The 19903-nt window shown below is 48.6% G+C and overlaps 6 protein-coding genes across 6 annotated transcripts; 4 read left to right on the forward strand and 2 right to left on the reverse strand.

Moving 5' to 3' along the window:
- Positions 1 to 1562: 1562 nt before the first annotated feature.
- On the reverse strand, positions 1563 to 5630 carry PGRI_003100 (DDB1/RSE1 family protein; the record flags this gene model as incomplete). Its single annotated transcript, XM_040788023.1, has 4 exons — positions 1563 to 1589; positions 1641 to 2925; positions 3126 to 5199; positions 5387 to 5630. 4 exons carry the CDS (start codon positions 5628 to 5630, stop codon positions 1563 to 1565), a joined length of 3630 nt encoding a protein of 1209 aa, XP_040651795.1.
- A 519-nt stretch (positions 5631 to 6149) lies between these two features.
- On the forward strand, positions 6150 to 7629 carry PGRI_003110 (ubiquitin domain-containing protein DSK2; the record flags this gene model as incomplete). Its single annotated transcript, XM_040788024.1, has 2 exons — positions 6150 to 6617; positions 6694 to 7629. The coding sequence occupies 2 exons, from the start codon at positions 6150 to 6152 to the stop codon at positions 7627 to 7629; spliced, it is 1404 nt and encodes a 467-aa protein (XP_040651796.1).
- Positions 7630 to 9136: 1507 nt separating this feature from the next.
- Positions 9137 to 11488, forward strand: PGRI_003120 (transmembrane 9 family protein; the record flags this gene model as incomplete). Its single annotated transcript, XM_040788025.1, has 5 exons — positions 9137 to 9221; positions 9287 to 10638; positions 10690 to 11142; positions 11193 to 11413; positions 11470 to 11488. 5 exons carry the CDS (start codon positions 9137 to 9139, stop codon positions 11486 to 11488), a joined length of 2130 nt encoding a protein of 709 aa, XP_040651797.1.
- Positions 11489 to 12677: 1189 nt separating this feature from the next.
- On the forward strand, positions 12678 to 13137 carry PGRI_003130 (uncharacterized protein; the record flags this gene model as incomplete). The annotated part of the gene is made up of 2 exons (XM_040788026.1): positions 12678 to 12711; positions 12773 to 13137. The coding sequence occupies 2 exons, from the start codon at positions 12678 to 12680 to the stop codon at positions 13135 to 13137; spliced, it is 399 nt and encodes a 132-aa protein (XP_040651798.1).
- Positions 13138 to 16482: 3345 nt separating this feature from the next.
- PGRI_003140 (putative choline sulfatase) lies at positions 16483 to 18316 on the forward strand (the record flags this gene model as incomplete). The annotated part of the gene is made up of 2 exons (XM_040788027.1): positions 16483 to 16893; positions 16955 to 18316. The coding sequence occupies 2 exons, from the start codon at positions 16483 to 16485 to the stop codon at positions 18314 to 18316; spliced, it is 1773 nt and encodes a 590-aa protein (XP_040651799.1).
- Positions 18317 to 19114: 798 nt separating this feature from the next.
- Positions 19115 to 19803, reverse strand: PGRI_003150 (uncharacterized protein; the record flags this gene model as incomplete). Its single annotated transcript, XM_040788028.1, has 2 exons — positions 19115 to 19348; positions 19465 to 19803. 2 exons carry the CDS (start codon positions 19801 to 19803, stop codon positions 19115 to 19117), a joined length of 573 nt encoding a protein of 190 aa, XP_040651800.1.
- Between the last annotated feature and the right edge of the window lie 100 nt (positions 19804 to 19903).

Raw genomic sequence — 19903 nt, forward strand, 5'->3', positions numbered from 1 at the left:
AGAAAAAAAAAATAATAGTAAACGGTGGAGCCGTCGACAACCGCGATGGAGTCAAGGAAAACAAGTGTGGAGGAGTTTTTAGCAATGTAAAAGTTTCAGATGGCCTCATGGATCATTCCACAAGACTTTTATACATCTTGAAGTGACTCACACAAGTCATTTACAGGGCGCTGCATTTATAATTCGATAATCGTCATAATCTACGTCCAGCGCCTCTAAATCTAAAAAAGCGAAACTGATCGTATACCTTACAGTATAAGGAAAGCCGAACCAGATAGTCATAGTTCATCGAGTGATTGGTCGGATGTGAGGATCCGTTCTGGCATCACGCCCTTGGGTTGACATTCCACTCCAAGTACATGCATCACCTTTAGCTCTAAGATTAACACATTAATAATTGTCCGTGAGCTCCAGGGCTTTGAAGATCGCATCTCTCGCAAAGGTGATATTCCTCTTTTCCAAATCACAGACCTTTCACCCTTTTCAGATTCTTTCCCGAATCACCCAATTTCATAGTAGAAAGACTGCGTGGGTCAAGGGGGAAAGTGGAGAAAAGCGCCTTACTGCGACATGCACATGCACGCCCTTTAGAACTCCACATTCCCCCATGACGCCCGAGCTTCTGTTGTGCTCGTAAAGTGACCAATCATGTCTGATATAGAAACTCTGATCGTCAGGCCGATTTCAAAGCATATCCCATTGATTCTCATTGCGTTTGTTGCATGTTGGTGTTCACTGAGGACCTTCAAATTCTCAACTCTGATGAGATGAGGTCTGTATCGAGTTTCCCGCGGAGAATAAAGAATGGAACCAGGTAACTAGTCTCGGCCCCAGAGATTTCCGGCCATAACCGAGATTTTTCTGCGATGCCGAGCTAGATTTTTTTTTTTGCTTGCCCGGAGTGTCGGAGTGAACGGAGAAAGGAATTGAATGGCGCAATTCCATCTCGGTGTACAAGATCGGACCGATATTTGTCAGGTGATTTTCATTATACACGTGCTTTCACTGTATGGTTCGGATGTTGTAGATCATATCAGACCTTTACGAGATATTGTATCATCTTGAGCCAAAGGATCGGATTATGAACTATGTTATATGCTGTCCAGCACAGCCTACTATTATTATGCACAATAATGGAAATATCAAATTGGAATAGAAGAATTGGAATGAATTGGTGTGAATATTGAAGAAAAAAAATTACAAAATTGTCCCAACTGATAAATTACGACGTAGACCCGTGGTGCATTTCGGATCAAATCGTACTCAAAGATCGTCGACGCGCTTTCACGCTTCTTCTTGTCTCATACAGCCAGCACTTAGAAAGTGACCGGCTGCATCCAGCTCAAGATTAGCCGAGGGGAAACGGCAGACCGAGCGAGGCAAGAGACATCCTAAAAGAGTCTACGGGGCTAAACATAGCGCAAGGGAAGGAGGGGGGCAATTAGCTTCATTCAAAGTATTCGCGGTTCAAACCGCATTCATCATCCATTAACAAAGAGGTAGGTATCTGAAGCCCGCATACAGGGCAAGAAACGCCAGTAGACGCCATAACCAACCCAAAATCAATACGCCACCCGGGTTCGCATATCCTAGGAGATGTTAGTGAAATGCCAAAACAATGGTGAATGTGGGTAGCCTACCGAAATCTTGCGCTCGATCTCACGAACAGAGCGATCGAGTTCCGCCGCAATCATCATCTTGGTATCATTAGGCAGCAGGAGATACATTTCGCAAAGATCTCCATCAATGACGCCCTTCACAGGGGCATAGTAGCCGCGGTACATCAAATGGTCTCGTCCAGCCAGAGGGGGTTGCTGGGAAGCCAGCTGGGTCTCCAAGAGCTGGAAGAAGTCCACATCCTCACGACTGGCGAAAGGAACAAACATTCCAATCGTGCCTTGGAAGCCAGTCCAGACAACAACGTCACGGCCTCCCGCCACGAGCTGCGTCTTGTGCACACTGGTGGGGATATCCTGGGCGTAGAAGTGAACCATCAACTCGAGACGGTGAGGGGTTCCATGGAGATAACCCTTTTCATGAATGAGGTGCGCACCAGATCCATCCTCGTCGGCCTGTTCGGAGGCCTTGGCAGGGCAACGCACAAGCCACAGGTTTCCAAACTTGTCACCACCAGCAGTCGTTTCGTAATCAACCATGGTGGTGCACGATGTCCAGCGCGCAATGGAATCATCCGCAAAGGGGATCAAGACATTGTCCTGGTACTTGTACACAACATAGGTGACACTTTCGCGCACATCGCTGACAATAATTCGGCTTCCTTGGGTCTGGAGGCCCACAATAGTCTTGGGGGCCGCAGGTGCTTGACATTTCCGCAGTAGTTGCTTCATGCCGAGGTCGTACACTCGAAGAATGGGGCCGATGCCTGCCAGGAGACGGCCTTGGAAGCCAAGAAGAGCGAGAGGGGGTTCATCGACCTTGGTCTTGTGAATGAACTCCAACTCGCGGCCATCCTGGTGGAATCGATAGATATGGATGAAACCACAGGAGGCCGAGGGAGGGCTGACCGTCATATCCTTGCCGGTTCCTACAACCAAGAAGGTTTCACCATCCTGGCTGGAAAATGATACTGCGGCGAGACTAACTGCCGCCTCATTGTCCTCAAGATCGAGAGTGGAGATCACAGACTTGGTGGTGACGGGGTCAACAATCTGAATACAGGAAGCCCAGTGGCCAGTGGCTCGAGGGTATCCGAAGTCTTCAGGCGGGAGGTCTGCAACCTCGTCATTTTGAGCTTGCGCATCATCAATGAGTCTCTGGCGAGTGGCAGGGGAAAGGACATTGTTGTCAGATTCAATCACGTAGAAAAGGGGTTGTTCGGGGTGCTTCACAAAGCGCCGAGGAGTGTAAGAGAGGGGGATGGACCCTTGAAGCATGTTGTTGTCCAGCTTCTCAACGGTGAAAATCCTATTTTCAGTCAGTACCAGTCGAGAACAATTTTCAAGTATCAACGAGGTATGATAGATGGTTGATCTCAGAAGGAACAATTGGAATTTTTCTTTTAAAGTTTCATCCACATAGAAGTTCGGATTGATTTTCTCATCACAGGATCAAGGGGGGGAGGAAGGGGAAGTGGGAAGATTTCAGAGATGGGATGAACCACATACCGTAGACTGCGGCCTTGAATACCGATCATGCCCTCCACACACTGCTCACTAGAGAAATTCCATCCCCACTCTAGTCCGACGTAGTCCAGAGGTGTGAGCATGAAGCTCTTGGTTTGGACATCAGAATATCCCAGCCAGGGACGCGCGCTGAGTGCCAGGACAGCTGTTTGGCCCTTGACTGACACCTGGGACAGTTTGACAGGCTTGGCACCGATGAAGCGAGTTCTAGTATCCGAAAGCTCACCAGTCACCTCGTCCAAAACGGTACGAAGGTAGACACCAGAATAAAGTCCGATGTGGAGGTAAAGAGTGGTGCCTCCCGAGCTCGAGTCGGCCATGGCCATGATTTGCAGGGCAGATGGCGCAGAAGTCAATGCTTGAACTGACTTGTTCTCGAGGGTTGAGTCTGGGTCCAAGCTGAGAATGCGGACGGTAGAGTCATCACATCCGACAGCCAGGAACGAGCTTCGCATGCGGCCCTCGGGGACCTCTCCCATGCTCAGGGAGGTCACGGTACCAGACATCTGTCGGCGCTCGTCATACTCGGCCAATGTCCCGTCCGCGTCCATCTCAAAGTAGACAATTTCGCCGGAGCTGAGTGCCACGGCAACTTGACGCTCATTGGTCGCTGCTGCAACGATAGACCGATGCTGTGGAGCAGGCCATTCGTTAACTCTCTGATCAGCGAGGATGTGACGAATACCGCGAGGGTGAATTTGGACCAAAGTATCCTCCCCAAGTTGCTGCACTGCCAGAGTTGGAGCCGTAGAAAGGAATCCCGTGTCGGAAACTTCTTCCACAATTTCACCGATGCTCAGGACGAGGGTACCATTCGCGAAAGATAGAATGATGTATGTGTGGAATTCATCGGCTCGCATCAACTTGGTTGTCCATACAGCCGAAGGCACCTGTTGAAGGTCCGACTCCACGATCTCAGAAACCTCAAGACCGTGCTTTAGAGTCCGCAATGTGCTTCGCGCCCCAGAGCCACAGATTGTGTAAATTTGAGGCGCATCATCCTCACTCAAATTGAGGATCTTACTATCAATCAGAGGACTCAGGGAGTTCATGCTTTCCATGAGGTTGACGTTTTCAGCCTCTCGAGGATGAAAGTAGACTGGCGCGCACGGCACGGAGTGATCAGATGAGAATGAGTCGCTAGAGAAGAAGAGCTCATCGGGGTCGTCACCAAGCTTTTCGAACTGATAAAAGTTGTGATTGCCAGATTCACTGGCGGCATAGAGGAAACCGCTCTTCAGAATCAGCAAGTTCGTTGATACAGGAATTGTATCAAAGTATTTGATCGTCAGTCTCTTGACTTCTCCAGTAGGTTTGCCCTGCTTGTCCTCAACCATTTCCAGGTTCAGCTTGAACAGATCACCATCCTCAGTTTGAAGAAGGAAAAAGAAAGCGCCTCTCATCTTGTGCATGACTCCCGAGACAATCGAGCGCTTACGCTCAGGGTTTTCGGTGGCCCCGTTGCGTCGCGGGATAGGCACGCGGAACGCACCTTGGTTGGAGTGGCGGTACGTAATGTTGTCCTCGGCGCACACCAAGACACCACTAGGACCATCGTCTCCTCCTGGGACCTGGAAGAGCATGGACGCCGTGCGATCAACAGGGTCAGACCACTTGCGAACAACGTGATTCAGTCCGAGGTCAAGTTCGTAGTACACCAAAACCTTCTCGATTTCTTCAAAGGCTTGACCGGTGGGGTCCTGGTCAGATTCCGAGTAGTCCACCTCGAGAGCAGCGAAGATGGGGTTATCATAGCCAACGTCCAGGCAGATCATAGCAAACACCAAGGTCTGTGGCTTATGTGCTTCTAGCGGCGAGGATATGGTAAGCTCCGCCTGCGAGTTGCGGTTGAGAACATAGACCAGCTTGTTCTTCTCCACAGAAGCAATCAGACACGCACGTCCCTTCGGATCGACTGCGAGGTATTGTCCTGGCACAACACGACGAACTCCGGACTTTCCAAATGTCTCCATATGGATGCGGTTGAAGCGGTTCTGGGAGGGAACATATTCAACGATCGTGATACGGCCCGAGTCAGAGCCGATGATGATGTAATCTATGAAATTCACTCAGCACAGTCCATTGATGATAACCATTGCGAGAGTCAACGTCGCTGTCCAGGGCAGGTCTCAACCCTCCTTCAAGGGGTCAGGCTGTAGGAGGACCGTGCTGCCCGGGAAGCTTGGAGAATCACTAAGTTGTACTCGTAAAGGGGTGGACGAGAGGGAAAATATTCGGCATACCTTTGTTGCTTCCAGCTACGCGGAAGGCTGCAAGGGAGCGAATGATGCCAAAAACATCTTGAGAGAAGAGGGGTGTGATCTTGCCCTGTGCCGGGTCAGGCCGATGGATGGTCAATTTCGAGCCTGACGAGGTGACGATCTGCTGGTCCCTGGTACCTGCAAATTGACCTAGAATGGCCTGTGTGATGGCAGTTGGAGGCTGGATCGTCAGGGAGTACATGAACATGTGCGATGTGGTAGCCATGGTGGGCGACTAGGTATCGGTTTCCCGGTACCACACAGAAGAGGTAGAGGCTTTGTGCATGCAATTGCAAGTCAGGGGGTATGAATATTACATCAGTCCCATCCCTGCGGGGTGGAGTTAAGAAAGAAGAACTCCTCAAGTCCACTTGCCACAGATAGAGAGAGGTGTAAATGTGTGATCAGACGCGAAGAGATGAGGAAGAGAAAATATTCACTGCCGTGTGGGAGCTCCCACTAGCGCGTTTTCCACGTGACTTATGTTTCGACCGCCTTCCACGCCGCGCCGATTGATGCAAGGCAGATCACCTCCGCATAACGGGCTCACTACTCCGTAACTCCCCTCTCCCCTCCCCTAAATCATCTCATTTTCGCAATTATCATCCGTATCACAAGAATTCATTCGATCGGTCGTTTGATCAGTTCTTCACTACTTTCCGGGATCTACCCTTTATCATTGGCCCACCAATCACCCCACTTGCTCTACAATCATCATACATCATACATCATACATCCTTTCACCATGGCCGACGAGACGGCTACCACAGAGCAGGCTCCTATTACCTTCACTGTCAAGTCATCCACTGATGCTAAATACACTCTGACCCTCCCGCTCAGCACTCTCGTGTCAGATCTCAAGCAGAAGCTCTCAAGCCCCGAAAATGCCGATACCCCCGCAGAACGTCAGCGATTGATCTACTCGGGCAGGGTTTTGAAAGACACTGAGACACTTGAAAGCTACAAAATTAAGGATGGCCATACTATTCACTTAGTAAAGAGTGCTGCGAGCAATCAGCAGCGTCAGAACACAGCTGCTCAGCCCAGCTCAGCCACTGCGGCAGCTGGTGCAACCCCAAGCCCAGCGGCAGCTGGTGTGCCGACCAATCTCGCTGCTGGTACTGGTAACAACCCACTTGCTGGCTTGACTGGTGCACGATATGCTGGGTTTGCACAACTTCCTGGGGCGGGTCTTTTTGGCCCTGATGGTGGCGTAAGTGAGCGATTATCGGAGATGGAAGTAATTCGATATGCCTCCAACGGGTTGCTAACACTATTCGGCTACTCAGATGGGTCCACCCCCAGATACCGAGTCGATGCTCAACATGCTCGAGAATCCTCAATTCCAATCGACTATCAATGAAGCCCTACAAAACCCCGCTATGATCGACATGATGATCCAGCAGAATCCCATGCTTCGCGACATGGGACCTGGAGTCCGTCAGATGATGGAAAGCCCAGAATTCCGTCGCATGTTGACCGATCCGAGTTCGATTCGGCAGATGATGCAAATGCAACGAGCCATGGGAATGGGTGGCGGCGGACTTGGGGGCGGTGACAATGCATTCCCCGCGCCGGGGGTGACAAACACGACTCCTGAAGGAGCACAAGGTTCCGAGCAGCAGAATGCACAGACAAATCCATTCGGGCAGATGCCTCAGAATCCGCTTGGAAACGCAAACCCTTTCGGTGCCCTCTTCGGAGCTAACCCGTTCGCAAACCCAGCGCAGCCCGGCGCTAACCAGCCCGGCGCTGTGCAAGGTACCGGCTCTACGGATCGATCAGCATCTGCTGAGGGACAAACTCCTCAAGCTCCTCAGAACCCTTTTGCATCTCTTCTAAATCCGGCTATGTTTGGCAATGCTGGACAAGCTGGTCAGGGAGGTGTGAACCCGTTCAATCCTCAGCAAAATCCATTCCTCCGTGACCCGGCGCTACTTTCCCAGATGATGCAAGGTATGGGTGGACAGGGCGCAGAGGGTGGAGCTGCTGGTGCAAACCCTCTGGCTGCTCTCCTTGGAGGCGGTGGTCTTGGTGGCTTCGGAGGTGGTTTCGGAGCCCCACCACAGCCTGCAGACACCCGCCCCCCGGAGGACAGATACGCCGATCAGTTGCGGCAGTTGAATGACATGGGATTCTTCGAGTTTGAACGGAATATTGAAGCCCTGCGTCGCGCAGGTGGCAGTGTTCAAGGGGCGGTGGAGTACCTCCTTACCCACCCATGATAATTTCTGGGCAGATTTTCTTCTTTCTAGCACAGCCTTGCGATTACTTTTCTGATGTATTCAACTTCTTATTGATTTTACGAGGTGGTGACAGGCTCCCTCGGTAACTATGACTTTCCCATTCCCCTTTTAGCATGTTTAACTTCTGTGTGATCCTTAGCTACATATGTAGTTCTTCTGGATATCTAGTCATCATCCCAGAGCTCGGGCTAGCAAAGGGTCATTTCTAATCGATGTTTCTGTCATACTAAAATCCCTGTACATCTGAAGTCTCCGGCCCTTTTGGTCATATCCCACAGTTGGTGTAGGATTTATATTAGACCGAAGCGTAAAGGAAACTATGTAACATATATGTGAAATCCTGAAATAAGAGGGTGATATGCCGTCGTCTCAGAAACATGAAGGGTTTTTCCAGATGAAGAAAATATCGGTATGTATACCAATGTATCACAGAGTAGGCGAGGGTAAGGCTTGTCATTCCACATATAGCACCGACAGAGGCCTGATTAATTAAAGCGTGGTAACATATCTTTACTCGAAAGTAACAGAAGTTCGCCAAGCGCTCACGTCTCGTCAGATACTGACGATTGACGATCTATTTGATTAATCCACCGGTTGCGACTCCCCGTAGTCTTAGAACGAATGCATCAAATCTTAGCCCTTGTTTTACCAGATCCATTGGAATTATGTATCTCCCCCTCTGATGATCAACCATGCCCGGCTCACTATGGAAAACCAATTTAGAAATGTTCAATTAGAAGCTAGAGTTGAGCGCACTAAGAGGTAGCTTATTTGACAGGCGTTATATGATTGGATTCCCATGCTCTTAGCGCGTGCAATTTATAGATCTCCAGGTAAAGTATTGAGACATAGTAGTTATATAAGTTATATATATCGTACCATAATTCTAGGGTCCGATTTTTGTGCCAGCTAAAGACACACATATACAAGTTTTAAAAAGATTTCAAAGGTATGTGAATTTGCTCTTTTAGTCCCCTTGTCCGCAAATAGACTTGGCTGTCTGCTCACGTCTGTACGCGTGGCATGCTGATGTAATCCGGGGGCACGCCTAAGTGTGGAGGCCAGGGTATCGTGAAGCTCGCTATCACAAGCTCCCCACGGTTGCTCATAGCTCTTTTTCGACAACACCCCTTACTACTGTGGCATTAAGTGCCAGTTTCATTCGTTAATTATTTGTCTCTCGACAGGTTGCGGGCGAACTGAAGCAATCCGGTTATCCTTGGCAATCTACTATCCAACACGCACTTCCGAGATCAAGTCCACTATCGGCTAATCATCGATCTTACCAGCAAAGAATCACCTGAGCGAGATACTGCTTACACCATAGTCATTACTGACTCATTCGCTTTGAGTTCTCCTTTGCGGATCGACACACAGTAATCAACCGACATACAACTATCCTCCATACTTTGTGTACATGCTGGTTCGATAGCTGCCCGTTTACCCCGGGTCAAGGACAAAACAGATCTCTTCACGGCTATTAAACATGGCATTTGGTCAATTCAGACCCCGTCAGTGGGCGCTGTGGGTGCTGCTGCTCGCGTCCTGTGCCCGCGCATTCTACATCCCTGGTAAGTACAAAAGTGTACTTTTGTTGGACAAAGCATGTGATACTGACTTATTTTCCTCTCGCCAGGATACTCGGTGACCCGATATAATGACAATGATCCGATTCCTCTTCTCGTTAACAAGATCTTCTCCGATCACACCCAGCTGCAGTATGCCTATTTCGACTTACCCTTCGTATGCCCGCCGAGCGGCAAAACACATGGCGGCTCGCCATTTGGATCCGGCCAAAGTATCTCGCTCAATATTGGGGAGGTACTGCGCGGTGACCGAATCATGACCTCCGACTTTGAACTTGCAATGGGGAAGGATGTTGAGTGTCAGGCGCTCTGCACCCGCGATCTTAGTCGGTCGAATGTGAAATGGGCTCGTCAGCTCGTTAAGGAGGGGTATGTGATCGAATGGATTGCCGATAATCTTCCAGGAGCCACGAGCTTTGTGACAGTGGATCGAAGCCGCAAGTATTACGCTTCCGGTTTCAAGCTCGGCTATCGAGACATCTCTCCCGTCACTGGACAGCATCGGTACTTCATCAACAACCACTTCACGATCGTCATCCGCTGGCGGAGCGCACCGGAAGGAGGGAAGGTAATTGTGGGCTTCGAGGTGTACCCAAAGAGTATTACCGCCGAGGATCGCTTGGAAAATGGATGCCCTAAATCTCTCCACAATAACAACGAAGGACTGGGCTTGTATATCGCCCCTAACCTTTCGCGAATGCAAGAAAAGTATTCCGGACTGTCATATATCCCAGACGATGACGAAGATGATGATGGAACCACACTCAAGGTTCCCTACACCTACTCTGTCTACTTCCGAGAGGACACCAAGGTTGAGTGGGCCAACCGCTGGGATTTATACTTTACCAACCAAGGTGAAAGCTCGATAACCCACTGGCTGGCGATTATCAACTCATTGACAATTTGCACCGTCCTGGGAGTGACAGTGTTCGTCATCTGGAGCCGCACAGTGCAAGGCGACCTTAAGGGCCGCGGCGATGGTGCTATGGATGATCGGAGGATGAAGGGCCAATCCCGACGCCGAAGTGGCAAGTCCGGCGAGAAGAAAGGCGAGGGGCTTCTGGACGATAGCGCGGATGTGGAGCGTGATGCGGACTACTCCTCCGACGATGAGGCTCTCGAAGATACAAGTGGTTGGAAGCTTCTCCATGGGGATGTGTTCCGTATTCCCCCCTATAGTGGCCTTCTTGCTCCCTTGGTCGGATCAGGAATGCAGTTGTTATTCATGGCTGCAGGTTTGCTCCTGCTCAGCTGCCTGGGAGTCTTGAACCCAAGCTTCCGTGGTGGCTTCGTTAGCGTCGGCATGGGCCTGTTCGTCTTTGCTGGCCTTTTCTCCGGTTATTTCTCAGGAAGACTTTACAAGACCTTTGGCGGAGCTGCTTGGCGCAAGAATACCCTAATCGTGCGTACCCTGCTCCACTTATTTATGTGCTATGCTAATCTATGATTTTAGACCGCTCTACTCTTCCCTGGTCTGGCATTCTCCCTCGTGTTGATTCTGAACTTGTTTGTCTGGGCTCAAGCGTCCAGTACAGCAATTCCTTTCAGCACTCTGGTCGGCCTCCTTGCACTTTGGCTCCTGATCCAAGTTCCGCTGGTATACATTGGCAGCTGGGTCGGCTATGTGCGCGCGACACCATGGGAGCATCCTCTCAAGACAAATTCGATTGCCCGCCAGATTCCACCCCAACCCTGGTATCTCCGCAGCCCCCTCGGCCCTCTGTTGACTGGTCTCATTCCATTTGCGGTTCTCTTTATTGAGCTGTTGTTCCTGTTCAAGAACTTGTGGCAGGACAAGTCTGGTTATTACTATGTCTTTGGCTTCCTAAGTGTTGTCTCAGCCGTGCTGATTGTCACGGTCGTGGAGGTGACCGTGATTGCCACATACAGCCAGCTTTGCTCCGAGGTAAGAATGTTCTTGATTTGGGTTATGGATTGCCATACTGACTTCGTTAGAATTATCATTGGTGGTGGCAGAGTTTCCTTACCGGTGGCAGCAGCGCTTTTTGGATTTTTGCCTACTGCATCTGGTACTACATGTTCAAGCTTCACATCACCGGTTTCGTATCAAGCTTGCTGTTCTTTAGCTATAGCTTCCTCGCTTGCGCTGTCTATGGCCTATTAACCGGAACCGTTGGATTCTTGGCCGCGTATGCGTTCGTCCGACGTGTTTATAGGTAAGACTACTCCATAAAATCTGTTAGGATACAGGCTAATCGTGAGAATTTCATAGTGCCATCAAAGTCGACTAAATGTCGACACAACCACACCATCATCTTCTTTAACTCTTTCAATCGAGAGACTCCTCGTCCCCTCAACATCTACCTCTTCATGGCCTGATCTTTCTGATGAGCATAGGTGAAGTTATCTACCACCACGGCGTCTAGTGTTCTATTTTCTGCATTTTCTGGCCGTCCGGAATTTTGAGTCTTTGCTTCATACATCTGTGTTGAACACACGCACAACCCACTCTTTTTCTTTCCTTTATTGTCTAAACCAAGTAAGCCAGTATCTCTATCCAACGACTTGGTCAGGACCTGTCATATTGCGCCTTATTTCTATATTTCCTTTAGGCTCGCCCAATGCAGATGTGATTTCATTACAAATACACGCCCAACTTTGAGTATTCATCAGTTCTAACGTATTCCAAGGTTGCCATGTCGCCTAAATCTGGGGAGACAGTTTCATATTTGAGATTAGTGCGTATGCAGAGGAGAGAGTAATAAGCCCTACTAACCAAATAGCTAGCTGCTTTAGTGTACATCCGTGAGATAGCTGACCTTCATGTGAAGGAGATAAGTTAAGTGATGCATTCAAACACGCGTCACTTCACATTCACAATTTCCGCCGCTGCCCTTACGACGCCGAGATCTCAAATGGGTAAACAACAACACGGGGGGTCTCATCCCTCAACATCCTCAACATCCTCGATTTTCTAAACTTCCTTTGATCTTTGAGCTTTAAGCTGCACACATCCCTACCAGTAAGTCAACTTGAGCATATCGTTACCTCCCATCCTCATTTCATCCCATCTGTGGCCTAGCAACCGTGATCGCTTTGTTGTTTGCACAGCGTGACTCGGATCCTTTGGCTAAGGTAACGACTCACTGTCTCTCATTCATCGTTCACTCATCCTTCACAATGTCATTCAGGTATTCACATCCTGATGTTGATGGCTGGCTATCCATATGCCTACACTCCTATATTCAACGTTCACCTATTTCTTCATGGCCCAAGGCAACAGTCAGTTTTATTCAGGTATTCACATTGTGACTCCTGGTGCCTAGCTGTTCAATAAACAGACCAGAACCATTCCCCGAAAAGCTATATAAATGAGTCTGATCATCGATTACTTCGAGTTCTTATTCACTTTCTTACTCATCCACTGATCCAACAGATATTCCATCTATCTTTCGTACAACACCGTTTTTTGTTTTTAAAATGTCGTCTGCTACAAACCAAAAGGGTGAGGTCCGTGAGAAAGTCCCTCTCGGCGCCCATAATAAGGAGAAGATTGACCCCCCACTGTGGTATAGGCGCATCAGGAAGCCGGCCAGATGTGGCGTACCGAAATCTTGGCCCTGGACAAACCCATGAAGAATGGGAGGGTCGACCCCCTCCTTCCAAAGACCGAGTTCCCTACCTGTCTTCCTACCGTGAATTCGAGCCTTGGGTCCTCCAAGTGGACCGCCAGAAGGCGGAAAATCTGCCAGCGGACGAGGTGTCAGCACGAGAATGGGAACAGCAAGGGTGGGAATGGCCGGAGAAGCTGATTCCCCACCTGGACTGCTATTCATATGTTGATGATTGGAGCCCAATCCCAAATGATGGGACTCGGGATGAACCCAAGGGTGGTAGTGATGAGCAGCCCGAGCGTGATTGGGGCACAGACGATTGGTGAAGCTGGCCTTTACCAACAAGTTTGTGCGAGGCGTGAGGTAGTCTTTGAGGTGGAGGGTGGAGGGTGGAAAAATTCGTATCTGGGGTAGGCTGGATTCCATTTTTCCCACAGTGGAGGAAAGAAAGGTACGGTTTCAGCTGGAGGTAGATTTCAAATCAAATGGTAGACATCTGGCATGTCAGCAGATATGAAACCCCGTAAACGGCGTAGACCTTGTATATTGTATATCGAGTCATTTTAGATGATTGCAATCCACGGTGGTATTCTCATAACGACAATACGGGGATCCTGGAAGGGAACTATTTGTACATCATAGCCCTCGTGGAACCTATTTTCAAAAGGCAACCTGTTACACGCCTCGGGAAAAAGATACCTATCAAGGCATACACATCGCACTACACTAGATGATATGACAATTGACATCATAAGTCTACATCGGGTGAAACCATCCCGTGCGATTCGGAGATCTGTACGTCGATGTAGACGTGGCCATGTGGAGTAAAATCGGACATATGGCAATCACGTGCGACATAAATGCAGGTCGATTTGGATGCGGGATACTAGAAACAGCGGTGACGGTGTTTTCGCCTCCAAACTACGTAAGCATTGTAAGTCCGGGGGTGATCTTAGACCGCTTTTCATTGCGTGCTCGGATAGGGAGATTGCTCATTGTGGAGCGATGCAACATTACATTCCCTGTCCTTGTTTCCTTCCAATTTCTTCATGAAACACAGGTGAAAGACATAATACATGAAAAATAGAAAAGCCAAGAGGAAAAATGTCCTATTGGCGGCCTACTCCGTCGTCCTAGATTTTCAGACGTCTCCTTTTCCTCCCCGGAAGTGTCGAATCAGGCAGTTTGATTGGTTGTCAAGATAAGCAAGTGGAACTTCAGCCCCTAAGCCTCGCCTCTAACCATATTTGGTTATCTTAAGGAAGAAAGGGTTGACTTGATTGGTTGAGACTGTAATGACACGATCCTGTGGGGCTCAAACTTTGACTAGTGGTCGGCTTCAGGAGAAACTAGGCTGAAATAGGTTAGTCTGTACAAGATCCTGTCACACTGGAAACGCTGCCATGGGCGTGGGCTGTCGATGCCGTTATCCACTCCGGGGTCGAGTGCGCGTGTGAACTGCACTGAAGTTAGACTTTGTATCAAATCCCCCACCTTCGATATGATATCTTTTAATTGATATTATTGGGTTTAAGGGGCTGATATGGGTGCTGGTTTTACATGCACGCTTGGTATTGTCGTGGTATTGTTGAATTGCTCATGTGACATATGCAACACCTGGACCACATTATCACATTTACATACCCACTAGACGGATTGACTTCCACCTATTGAGCTGAAACTCACGCACTTACATATGTTGCGTGGGTGACGAATGATCTTTTTGTTTGTATATTTCGCCTACACCTAGTGTTGTGCTGTAATATAATACATTACCAAAACAGTAAGTTGGGTATATGGAGGAGGTATGCCTTTTGTCTAGTTTTGAATGGACGAGTGTGGGATGCAGTATAGTCTGGTCGTTTGCAGCGTGCAGTAGGGTAGGAAAGCCGGTCTTTATACGGGGTACGAAAATTGGTATTGACAGAAGAGAGAGAACGGAGGGAGGAGGAAGAATATACTGCGAGGCTATGATAAAGGGAAATGTAAACCACAAGGGAAGGAACGTATACAAGAAGCTTTAGACTAATGACTGTCAAGAGAAGCCAGGCGAGAAAGCGATTTTGGAAATAATTAAAGAAAGGAAGAGCCGTGGAAGTTGTGCATCTTTACTCGCTGGCAAGTGCGAGGTTGTAGTCAATGCCTCATATTTTGAATCTTCATTCTGCATGGCCGTCTGCTTCAGAGGGGAGATAGTTGCAAAGTATCCCGAGGTCTTTGATCTTTATGGCAAAGCTTTAGGGTTTCTCTTGAAAAATTTGTAGGTATGGTCCACGGGTCATCTTAACCTTGGAACTTTCCCAATTTCCCAATTTGGTCTCGGGAATAGGTTCATTATTACATGGTCGGCTCAGGAACAACCTGTCTTCTCCTAGAAGACATCCTTCTCCTAACCAACAGTTACAGACGTGATACCTAGTGTTCTTCATAATCCTAATCTTTATATCCGGTCATCGACATCATTCTGCTTGTTGTTATCCCCCTCTCACCTCTCCCTTGCAGAGTTATTCGATTTGGCTCGAACCATCCAGGGCTCCCTTGGACGATCTCTCACCTGCATACAACTCCTGGACAGTGAGGAATATTTGACAATAGCCTCGATCATCCAGTCAATCCTCATTATAGGCCTATTGTTCGGGGTATGTTCTCAATACCAGAATTCTGGGATAGAGCTGATAACTTCTAAGAACATGAGAATAGAGAAACGGACTTCTAGATTGGAAAATAACAAAAAGAACAACGAATCCCAATGGCCATCGGTGGTATCCCCGTGATCTGACTTGTGGACCACACTTCAGCCACATATCGTCTGGCCTATAATTGCATATATCGGGTTAGCTCCGCTCGCTTTGTCTTATATCAACTACTTGCTTATTCTTAATACGAGTATACCCTTTCAAGGTCTGCTTCCCTTATTCATTCCTGGATCTGCGAAGTGACCTAATGAGTGTACGAGCCTATATTAGCCCTGTAACGAAATGAACAGTTTAATGTTATCAATGCGCAGTTCCTTGAAAATTTTTGATAAGTATACGCAACCACTAGGTCTCCAAGGATCCATCCTGTAAAGTGGCGAATTACTCGGCACTTGCCCCGATAGGGGTTAATTATCTATCAAAATCATTGGTCTTGTGACTGGACTTTGCAATTTGATTTACAAAAAAAATCCAAGGGAGAAAATTGTTCCGTAAAATGGTAGCACTAGAGATTATCTGGGCATCTAGTTCGGTATTTTATACATTACCATACGGAAATGTTTTTAATCACACCATCGATGCCTCGAATGATCCCATTTTGGGAGTACGTCAGTACTAGATCACCTCCCCTGATCTCCATTGCAGGCGGGAACTACTGTATACTAATTTAAGATACATTCTGCAGGGTTTATAATCGAATAGGAATATATAGATATATGTAGGAAATAGATTGTGTATCGGCATACATTTTAAATACATACCCTTTTTTTTTCGTCTTGGCCCCGGGCCCTTCTCTCGACTTCTCTCGTTTTTTTCCCCTTTTGGTCTTTTTTTTTATTAATTCTTTTTTTTTTCTCCTTTATTCCCCACATTCTCCCTCAACTTCCATATATCATCTGCTTTCTCGCACTTTTCTTTTCTTTTTCTTTCCCATAATTTAGTTCCAATTTCCTTTACATATTGAAAATATTCATCATGGCGACCAAGAAGCCCAATATCCTCTACATCATGGCAGACCAAATGGCTGCTCCCTTGTTGTCCCTGCATGACAAGAATTCCCCCATTAAGACTCCTAATCTAGACCGGCTCGCTAATGGCGGCGTGGTCTTTGACTCGGCTTACTGCAACTCACCACTGTGTGCTCCCTCGCGATTTGTAATGGTCAGCGGCCAACTGCCCTCCAAAATTGGGGCTTATGATAATGCAGCGGAGCTGCCCGCAGACACCCCCACATATGCCCACTATCTGCGACGGGAAGGATACCACACGGCCTTAGCCGGAAAGATGCATTTCTGCGGTCCGGACCAGCTTCACGGCTATGAACAGCGTCTGACCAGTGATATTTACCCTGGTGATTACGGCTGGTCCGTCAATTGGGACGAACCTGTACGGCGATTCTATGAGCCCTTTGCGACCCTTTGCGACACCTGTACTAATTAGAATGTAGGACATCCGTGCCGATTGGTATCACAACATGTCTTCCGTGATGGAGGCAGGTCCCGTCGTACGCACCAATCAATTGGATTTTGATGAAGAGGTAATCTACAAGTCAACTCAATACTTGTATGACCATGTTCGGCAGCGCAATGAGCAGCCTTTCTGCTTGACAGTCTCCATGACCCATCCTCATGACCCTTATGCCATGACCAAGGAGTTCTGGGATCTGTACAACGATGTCGAGATCCCATTGCCTAAGAACGGAGCTATCCCCCACGACCAGCAGGATGCGCACTCGCAGCGTGTGCTCAAGTGTATCGACTTGTTCAACAAGGAGATGCCCGATGAGCGCATCCGTGCTGCTCGTCGCGCCTACTATGCTGCCTGCACATATGTTGATACCAACATCGGCAAGCTGCTGCGTGTTCTTGAAAACACCGGTCTGGCCGACGACACCATCATTGTTTTCACCGGTGATCACGGTGATATGCTCGGCGAGCGCGGCTTGTGGTACAAGATGACCTGGTTCGAGAACTCGGCTCGAGTTCCTTTCCTGGTTCACTCTCCTAAGCATTTCTCCCCGAAGCGCGTGTCCGAGAACGTTTCCACCATGGATCTCCTCCCTACGTTCGCCGAATTGGCAGGCGCCAAACTCATCTCCGAGCTTCCCCTCGACGGTGTTTCCCTCGTGCCGTATTTGACCGGGGGCGAAGGTCTCCGCACTGATACCGTCTACGGCGAATACATGGGCGAAGGCACCCAGGCTCCTCTCATGATGATCCGTCGCGGCCGCTGGAAGTTCATCTACTCGACCATCGACCCACCTATGCTCTACGACCTCGTCAACGACCCTGAGGAGAGGACCAACCTCGCAGCCGGCATTCAAATCCCACCTAGCTCTACCCGTGCAGCCATTGCAGCCAAGCCTACTAACCTGGCTTCATCCATCAACTTGCCTACTCCAGACGACACCCCACACGCATCGCCAATCCCCCAGCGTGCCAACACGGCAGACTACCCCTTCCCTTCGAACACTCCCCCTCGTACTCCGAGCCCCGCCAAGCTCCCACTCGCAGTGCCCAACACCACTGACCCAACCAAAATCTTGGCATTCTTCCTCGAGGAAACTCACGCCCGATGGGATATGGAGAAGATCCACCAGGATGTCCTGTGCTCCCAACGCCGCCGCCGCCTGGTTTACTCCGCTTTGATTAAGGGTACCCACACCGTCTGGGACTACGAGCCGCGCATCGATCCAAGCACCCAGTACATTCGCAACCAAGGCAAGGGTGCCCTCGACGATGTCGAGCTCATCTCACGCTGGCCCCGCGTTCTCCAGCAAGCTGCTACTGCTCACGGGATGTCTGCCTAGATCCTCCTGGGTTTTCATGAACATTAATATTGTCTCGGATAACCCCTCAAAATGTTTCATTGATTGCATTGTTATTTTTGCATTTCTATTGCGTTTCAGCATTATTTCTGTTACGTTTTGCGGCATTCTCGATCTTTATTGGGTTCTGTTCTCTTTTCGGTGAATTTTTTTTTCGGACTTACATCTGTTTCTATTGAGGCGCGCGCTATACCCGGGACTTATCTCCCCAATTTGCATCTTTTCATGCATCGTTTGTGGCTGCATGGATTATTTTGTACATAGTTGTGCTTTTGGTCCCCCGGGTTGGGTGTCTTGCCCTGTACATGTTCATTTGGTTCCTAGGTAGATACAATCAGACTGTCAATTGGGCTTTTGTACTCATCTTCTCCTTCCAGTATGATATTATCAAATATCCCTTTCCATAAAGATCGTTATGATAATAGCCACACTCCCAACTACTCTATTTTACCGGAGAAAGTCGTATACGAAGAAGTGAGGCGTAGTATAAGTAATTCTATAAACACCTGAAGTAGGGTAAAAAGTACTATAACCGGGAGTAATAGGAACGTTCCGAGTCGAACAACCGATATAACAACCGAAGGCCTACGTTGTCGTCTAGTAAACATGTGAGATATGTGATACCATCATATTCCTGGATCATCACAGATCCAGAGTTGTAGAACAACTTGCTATAGAATTTAATAAAGACATATTTTCGATAGTTGGGAGTCCTTCAAAGAAAGTAGCGGGTCTCGGATGGAAGATATAGGACAAGATAGGAAAATCCGCCAGGTTTTTTTAGGGCTCATGCAACTCAAGTCGCATTTCCAGGCCATCTCGGCATTGAATTTGTACTGAGGCCAGCCGGAGGAATACATATTTCCATAACAAGTCAGAGCCAGCAATGACGAATGCGCGTGCGAGGACGAGGAAGGAATGAGAGTGGAATTCCTCGAAGGTCATCTTGTACCACAGACCACGCTCGTCGAGCATGGGTAGGATACCTTTGATTCTCGTATCAAATAGCAAATGCTAAACCAAGCTATAGAAAGCCGGTCAGCTCTTAATATCTTGTAGATATCGGAAAGAGAAACAAAGACTAACTGACGCATGCTCACTGGCTCTCTCGGATGTCCCATTAGCCATACCTGTGCCACCAAGGGCAATGTGCCCACTTCTTCTTTCCTCGTGATAGAATTGGTGGAATTGGTCAGGTTGGGTGTCTTAAGACTCTGTACGTCGAAACAACCTTTGAAGGGAGCGTAACCCGAGTCGGCGGTGAGGATTACCGTGTCCATGATTGTAGGGTAGGTGGTGATAGCATCGAGGTCCTCATGGATGCGATTAACCAGGATGGTGTTGTTACTCATATGATCAAATAGCATAGCACGAGCTAGTTTCCATCCAAGATCTCTTTTGGCGATGGAGCTTTGCTCTTCCACGTGGAGAGTGTCATCTGGAGTTGGCAGGTTGATGGATGAGGCCATGTTAGTGGGCTTGGCTGCAAGGCGCTGGTCGAGGCTAAGAGAACCGTCTTATGGAATCGATCTCCGAATGAGGCCGTTGCTAGAGAAATCCAGCGTATAT

This window comes from Penicillium griseofulvum (assembly GCF_001561935.1).
Source record: "Penicillium griseofulvum strain PG3 chromosome Unknown contig_79, whole genome shotgun sequence".
Lineage (NCBI taxonomy): Eukaryota > Fungi > Ascomycota > Eurotiomycetes > Eurotiales > Aspergillaceae > Penicillium > Penicillium griseofulvum.